We start from the raw sequence: 8,184 nt of genomic DNA, 5'->3' as shown, positions 1-8,184 counted from the left end.
CCATATGGCTCAACAATTCAAGAAAAGTCTTTAAAAGAAACAAGGATAAATCCCTTCTACAAAACCAATAATTTTTTGAGCCATAAAACCCATTTTTTCGAAATAGACAAAGATGAGCTCAGAAAATCAATCAAAACTCGCAAATATATATATAACTCAAAGGAAACCCTACCTCAAGTTCTTTGTTGAAGAGGTGAGATCAAAACTCTAGAGTCAAAGGTGAGAAATTTTTTATCTTCACCACACAATGGGATGTTCTAGCTTAGATCTCCAAGGCTTGAGATAAATGATGGATCTAGACCCAATGGATTGCAAGAATCAAAGATTTTTAGTGTGTGATGAGGGTTTTTAGAGAGAAGGGGGAGTAAAAGTGTTTTTAGAGAGAGCGGGATGTAAGAAAAATGAGATACATTCAGCCCCAAAAGGAAAAAAAAAAAAAAAAAAAAAAAGAGCTCTCGGACTACTCAGATTGCCGCACGTGCAGCGCTCCCCTCCCGCACGTGCGGAGCACCTTCCCCGCACATGCGGCGTGTCTTCCCCGCACGTGCAGCCTTCACCCCCGTACGTGCGGCTTTCACCCCTGTACGTGCGGTGGTCCTCTCCCGCCCTTCACTCTGCACTTGCCTTTTAGGCAGTGTGCAGCCCTCTGAACCCAACCCTCCTCGCATGTACGGCCTCATCCCCCGCACGTGCGGCCCTGACCCAGCAGCCCATAATTTTCTAGTTTGACCCTCGGGCAATCCGGACCTGACCTTGCACTCTCCGAAACAAGTGGGAATCAATCACCGAAGAAACAAGGATAGGAATTCATTAGAGAAGTACCCACGGACACCACAAACCCAGACAATTAACAAACTCTAAACTAACCCGACACCTCGGCAAGATCACCCAGGATTAAACTAAGGAGAAACGAAATTAATGCCACACCTGGTCATCACAACCTCCCCACCATTAGAAATTTCGTCCGTGAAATTTAAACAAACCAACCAAACAAAAGGGCTTCGATTTGGACACAAGAACGACCTAAAACGGAGTCCGGATGGGAGAGTTATAACCGTTTGAAGTTTTAGTATCTGTGTTGGAAGCTACTATGATCGAGCGGGAAAAGAGACGCTCGAGCGGACTGCGCGAATTCAACAACTTAAAAAGTGATTTTCTAGAACATTATCTCCACTTTTCTGTTCTCTCTTCCTTCCCCTCATCCTAGGTCCGAAAAACCCTGGATTTTTGACCCAAATACCTTCCATTCCCCAAAGTTTTGGCTAAGATCTCTTACCAAAAAGTGAAGAATGCTTTGAGTCATATATGGCCAATCAGTCCTCTGGACGAAGGAAACATATGAGTAATAACTAACCTCCATTGGTTCTATACTGTTATTTTAATTGGTTCATTAGAATTAAGTGGAATGGACTGATTATTCCATCAAAATACTCATTGCAACGTTTGGTTCACTAAATAAAATGATAGGAAATGCATAGCAAATGAAATCATCATTCACCATTATAAGGGAATGATCATTTCATACAAAAGCTTAAGGAATGAGAATTCCATTCCATTATCACCTACTGACAAGTCTATCTCCATATTGACAAGATCCATATCAGCAGTACCAGTGTGCACAATGGCACACACCAATACACTATCGCAAGAACCCCCATCAACACAACTATACTTCCATGGTTCATCTAATAGACAAAAAATTTCATCAACAACATCATAAACAGAACATACAACTAAACCCTGAAAGTTTTTAATACTTCAAACCCATGCAGAATATAGAGATCATCACAGCTTATTGCATAAGAGACATTGATCTTGTTGACAAACAAAATTTCTGAAGATGTGAACGGAGTTAATTAAATAGTTGGTCTCTCATTATTAAGAAATGTAACAATAGTAATATCAATTTTCATATCAAACCACACAGAACTAGCAACATGGATTTGTTTGTATCTCGACCTCCAAATTACATAGCCCCCTTCCAATTTACCAGTTAGAAAATAAAGTTTTTCTCAGTTGTCATGTGATACATCCAGAAGATACTTTCCAAACTACATAATAAACGATGAAATAATTTGCATTCGATTTTTTGGAGAATAATTTAGAAATATTTCATGGTTTTATTATGTAGCTTGGAAAGTTTCTTAGATTCACTGTTAGCATGAACCAATCAAGCAACCTGTTGTTGACCTTAAAGCATGTGATAAAGGAATTGGTTAACAAATTTGTTATGGTTTGAAGATTGAAGGACATGAAACTAAGCATAAAATGTTTCTGTGTTTCATTGGTTTCCTTTCTGATGAAATGAGCAAAAGAATTTGTATTGATTGTTAGCAAGACATAGATGCTTCCATTAAATTCATAATGGCCCAACACACATTCTCTATCTGAAAGGTTTAAGATTTTTGTATTCAATTAAGTGTTTGTGTCATCCAGATTGAAGAACAATTGTATCAAATGGTTGGCAGGAGATAGAAAAAAAAAAAAAAAAAAAAAAAACTTCAAAAGGCCTTGTAGTAGTAATGATAAGGTGTTCTAAGCAATATATTTTTTTTATAGTATAACTTGTAAAAGTAAAGTTAATTACAAGTAATATCAAAATGTACATTTCTCATTCTATGATTTTGATAATGACACTAAAATTTTATTCAAGGATAGAATAAGTAAAAAAAGAATATAACGAAGGACAAGAAATCCACAGAAAACAAAAATAAAAAATAACATATCACACACGGTTTGCCAATCTCTATAAATAAAAAACAAATGGATCCCTGTAAAAGGAGATGATATTGAAGCCCAAAAAGAAGACACTAAAAAAATTTATCCCATAGTTCTTCTAAACCTTTAGATTTATCCTAAAAATTCCTAACATTTCTTTCCGACCAAATTACATACGCACCCCTCCCCCTCCCTCAAAAAAAAAAAAAACCCACATCCCAAAGTGCTTGTGCTTTCTTCCTCAAACCAAAACCTTTATAATCAATCAAAATCATTTGATTACAAGTATATGGTGCTATCCAATCAATATCTACTAGCTACAGTAGCCTATGCTATATAAACATAGCCATAGCCATAGGACACAGGGCCGGCCCTAGGGCCCCCAAAAATAGGGCCCCCAAATTTAGTAAAATGTTCTAGGCCCAAATTTTTTTTTTTTTTTTTTGGTTTTAGGATCAATTTAAAGGGTTCCAAAATATTTTATTGGGCTCATGTATGGTTTAGCCCATATTTATTTATAAGTGTAGTTTGGCCCATATTTATTAAAATAAAAATATATATTAAAAAAAAGTGTTGGGCCCAAGAAGAACAATACATACAATATATGGGCCATATTTTTTTTTTTTACCTTCTTTATCTATTAGATTTTAGTGGAATAAATAATTTTGCCCGAATTTTTTTAACTAGGTCTTTATTAGTTTTAATTGAATAATTTTTTCATAATTTTTTTGCTCTTATTTTGTTTCATTAAATTGTTTTGTTTACAATTTTAATGATTATATGTGTGAGTAAATTTTTTTATGACTACAAACAAATAAAAAAGTTGTAACTTATTGTTTTATCCATGATTTTTCTTTTTCAATATAAGAGGAGCCTTCATTTCCGAAATTCGCCTTAGGCCCCTTAAATCTCAGGGCCAAAATATTTTATTTCGTCCATGTATGGTTTAGCCAATATTTATTTATAAGTGTAGTTTGGCTCATATTTATTAAAATGAAAATATATATTAAAAAAAAAAGTGTTTGGGCCCAAGAAGAACAATACATACAATATATGGGCCCTAATTTTTATTTTTATTTTTTAACCTTCTTTATCTATTAGATTTTAGTGGAATAAATAATTTTGCCCGAATTTTTTTACCTAGGTCTTTATCAATTTTAATTGAATAATTTTTTCCTAATTTTTTTGCTCTAATTTTGTTTCATTAAATTGTTTTGTTTATAATTTTAATGATTATATGTGCAAGTAAATTTTTTTGTGATTACAAACAAATAAAAAAGTTGTAACCTATCGTTTTATCCATGACTTCTTCTTTTTTTTTTCAATGTAAGAGGGGCCTCCATTTCCAAAATTCGCCTTAGGCCCCCCTAAATCTCAGGGCCAGCCTTGATAGGACAATGCTAAAACAAATTACCTATGCTCTCCTCCTCTCTCCTACCCATAATACACCACTATGGAAGTAAATGACAATGATATCCCCTTTTTTGAAATGTAACATTAATATTGAGTTTCTTATGAGCCATAAACCATACAAATCTTTTACTTTTAAGAGGCACAATTGCATTCCAAATCATCTTTTGAAAAACAAAAAGTGATACATTAGGATTGTTAATAATCCTACAAAAGAAATAATAGCCAACAATCTTTTATCAATAACATTGGGCGTCAAAGGAACATCCTCAAGAATAGACAATAAAGAAGATAATTCAATAGCTTTCCAATTGTTATGGTTTCTAAATAAATTAAAATTTCAAGAATTCATAGCTAAATAAAAAGAAACCATAAGGAGTAATAGAAGAGTAATGAGAGCAAGAGAGACGATACAAACAAGGAAACAAAAGATCAAATGAGATTTCTCTTTTCCAAACATCCTCCCAAAACTGGCTCATTTCCCCATTAGCCACAAATAACCAGGAAATCAAGACGAAAAAGAAAGACCTTGAGAAATGGACTGTAATAACCCGACCCACGTACATGATTCTGGTATCTTTTCAGTCCTCTATTCTGTGTTTTTGAATGCTTATTGTGAAATTCTATGTGAAACTACATTGAATTAAATGAAACTTGGAAATATGGATTCCTATCTGTTGAATAAGAAAATTATCTGTCGCACTTAAACTGTTTGAATCCGGAATTGGAAGCCTTAGAGACTTAATTTTCTGAAATTGATTTGACATTTGAAATTTGCATGATTTTTAAGCTATAATGGGATTTTCTGTGGAATTTCAATTTGGGATGCTTAAACGATTGAATTTTTGTCTTATTCACCCTTATAGAAATATCTCTATATATCAAAGTTCTTGGATCATTTTGACTTAGAAGCTTATTGAAATATCTCCTGGAGGAAGAACTTAGTTGGGAGAAGGGTTGGGATGAGTAGCTCATCAAAGAAGGTAGAGGCTTGTGAGATTGAAGGGAGATCTAGCTAGTGAAGTTCAAGGTAAGTCTAAGTTTCCCAAATTCAACCCTTTCTTTTTAATTTGGAGAAGGAATTGCTTGTTATGGTGTACCCTAGAGTTGTAATGAGGGTTTTGGATGTATTGATTTATTGGTAAGATGATTCTACTACTTGCTTGTGTCAACTTAATTTTGTTTCTTGAATTACCATGTTGGAACCCATATGTGTATATATATAGCTATATATGTATATATGTGTATGCAAGATACATAGGTTGTGGTGATGATTAATTGAACTTCCATGATTCAAATGGTGGTGTGTTTGTACCCTTAATTACATGATCTTTGCACCATATTTTAGCATTTAAAGCATCTAATTTGGGCCTTGTTGTTGATCACCAAACATGGGGTTTTGTATGATTTTCGGACTGCCAAATAGGGGCCAGACCGCACGTGCGGAGGTCGTGGCCGCACGTGCGGAGGTCGTGGCCGCACGTGCGGAGAAGAGGAAAAAAAATGGGAGAGCATATTGTTTTTGGCCGCTCGAGCGGTGGAGAGGGACCGCACGTGCGGAGGGGTTGGCCGCACGTGCGGCCCAGGTCAGAAATCCCGTTCGCTCCGTTTTACATGCTTAACCCTTAGCTCTTTTCGGAATTTGTGTTTGATACTTTTTGATGATTGTACATGTAATTGAAATGTAATAATGCAAGAAATGGTTTAAAAGGAGAAAGAAACTAATGTGTTATCTATGTGTGTAGGACACACCACAAGAGGAACCACCGCTCCGCAACAATACTGTGAGTAACAGTACACCGAATGTACATTTATTTACTGTTAATATCTGCGATTAAGGTTCTATTTTCCGACAGTTACGACATTAACATATGTGTTGATTGGAACTCAATGGAAATGTAATGTTAAAAGGATTATGTACATTTCTGTACATGTGTGGGCCGAAAGGCTGTTCAGTATATTTCTGGGCCGAAAGGCTGTTCAGTATATTTCTGGGCCGAAAGGCTATTCTGTATACTTTTGGGCCGAAAGGCTGTTCTGTATTTCTGGGCCAGTAGGCCATTCTGTTATGACTAGGCCCAAGGCCGTTCTGGAAAATAAAACAACATTAGACTAACTACTTGGAATCCATTTTTGTGTATGCACTGTTCCATATTATGATTTAAATTGAATATTAAATTGTTTAGGTACTGTTATTCACTAAGCTTGTTTCACTCTGTAATTTTGTCTGATTCTGTAGGTAATCAACTTGAAGGTCAGTCCTAGCATCGATACCATCTATCTTTTGTCAACCTAAGGACAACCAGGCACTTGGAGAAGCCCTTTGCATGCTAGTGCAGTTTTGCTATACCTTGTCATTTCGTACAAATATTTTGTTGGCCAAAGTTGATTGTATTTAATGTTTTGTACGTGCCCAATTTCTGGGCTGAACTTGTAAACGTATACGTATGTATGTACCTTATTTTAGATGTATGTTCCCTATACGTCTATTTGTGAGTCGTGATCCTGGCATATTTGTAGTGGCTCAATGGATGTGTCTGCATGTTATTCTATTATATTAACGCTTCCGTTAAGGCCCCGGATATTATATATAGCAGGGTAAGTGTCTGTTTCTTAGTAGGTCATGCCCGGAATTTTAGGGGCAAGTTTGGGACGTGACAAGTGGTATCAGAGTACGAGTTGCTATCTCACACACGGATCCATTGAGCTTTAGGATGTCTAGAAAGATGTAGGCATCATGTAGTAAAAGAAGAGTGATAGCAACGTTAAATGTTTTCTGCTAACGCTAATGATGATGATCAATGTCTATTGTAGTATTTTGTGTATGTTGTAATTGGTTGTTTTGTAGACTATGGTGAGAACAAGGACCGAAGACCAGGAAGATGCTACCTCAGCACGGTTGGACAGGATGGAAAGAATGATTATGGAAATGGCAAAAACTCTACGACGACAACAACAACAACAACAACAGCCACAGCCGCCACCACCACCACCAGTACCCCCACCTGTAGTGCAAGATATTCACGCTGAGGACCGTACTATTACACTTACAAAGGAGTTTAAAAAGATGAAACCACCATCGTTTAAACGAGGAATTGAACCAATGAAGGCTGAGGCATGGGTGTTAGGGATAGAAAAATTGTTCAAAGTTTTCCTTTCTACTGAAGTTCAAAAGGTGCAACTTGCTGCTTTCACTCTTGAAGATGAAGCACGGAGGTGGTGGATGCTTACAAGAACAATGCACCAGGGGTTGACATGGGACAGGTTCTTGGCGCTGTTTTATGATAAATATTTTCCCCAGAGTATACGAGATAAGAAGGTGACCGAATTCGAAACATTGAGATAAGGAAACAAAACTGTTGCCGAATATGAAGCTCAATTCGCAGAGCTAGCCCGGTTTGCACCTCACATGGTAGATACGGAATATAAGAAGGCGTGGAAATTCGAAGGAGGATTGCGGGGTACTATTCTGGACCGAGTTAATGTGTTGAAGTTTCCTACCTACGTTGATGTGTTAGAAAGGGCTGTTATAGCTGAAGGGAATATTGCTGCTCAAACTCGGATTTCTGAATAGAAAGGAAAGAGGCAGAACAACCAATGGTTCAAGGGGTCAACTACTCCACCAAACAAGAAGCAAAATTCAGGGGCCTCCAGCACCACTACTTCTCCTCAAAATTCAGCTCCTGTGTGTCCAGAATGTGGATGGAGGCATCGTGGGATTTGTCACCGATTGTCTGGAGCGTGCTTTCGATGTGGCAAAATGGGTCATTTGATAAAAGACTGTCCGCAAAAGAACCAACAAACTGGTAATAAGGCCGCCACAAGTTTAGCAGGGTCTACACCGGCTTCTAATGCTAAGTCAGCTGCTAAGCCTGCTAACAATAAGGACACTACGAGGCAAGGCAGGGTATTTGCGTTGGTTCCGGGAGATGTACAGAATGCAACAACAGTGGTGTCAGGTACATTTATGGTTCATGGTCATTCTGCTTACGTCTTATTTGATTCTGGCTCTACCTGTTCCTTTGTGTCAAAATTATTTGCGAAAAAATTTGATAA

The 8,184-nt window shown here is 36.9% G+C and overlaps 1 protein-coding gene across 1 annotated transcript; it reads left to right on the top strand.

Moving 5' to 3' along the window:
- Positions 1 to 7,195: 7,195 nt before the first annotated feature.
- Positions 7,196 to 7,702, top strand: LOC145803986 (uncharacterized). The gene is made up of 2 exons (XM_082897389.1): positions 7,196 to 7,430; positions 7,515 to 7,702. The coding sequence occupies exons 1-2, from the start codon at positions 7,196 to 7,198 to the stop codon at positions 7,700 to 7,702; spliced, it is 423 nt and encodes a 140-aa protein (XP_082753515.1).
- Positions 7,703 to 8,184: the final 482 nt, after the last annotated feature.

The sequence above is a fragment of the Camellia sinensis genome, chromosome 12 (genome assembly GCF_055761805.1).
Source record: "Camellia sinensis isolate YWXY chromosome 12, ASM5576180v1, whole genome shotgun sequence".
Lineage (NCBI taxonomy): Eukaryota > Viridiplantae > Streptophyta > Magnoliopsida > Ericales > Theaceae > Camellia > Camellia sinensis.
The sequence above is the reverse complement of the archived record's forward strand: the minus strand, read 5'-3'. Positions and strand labels throughout refer to the sequence as shown.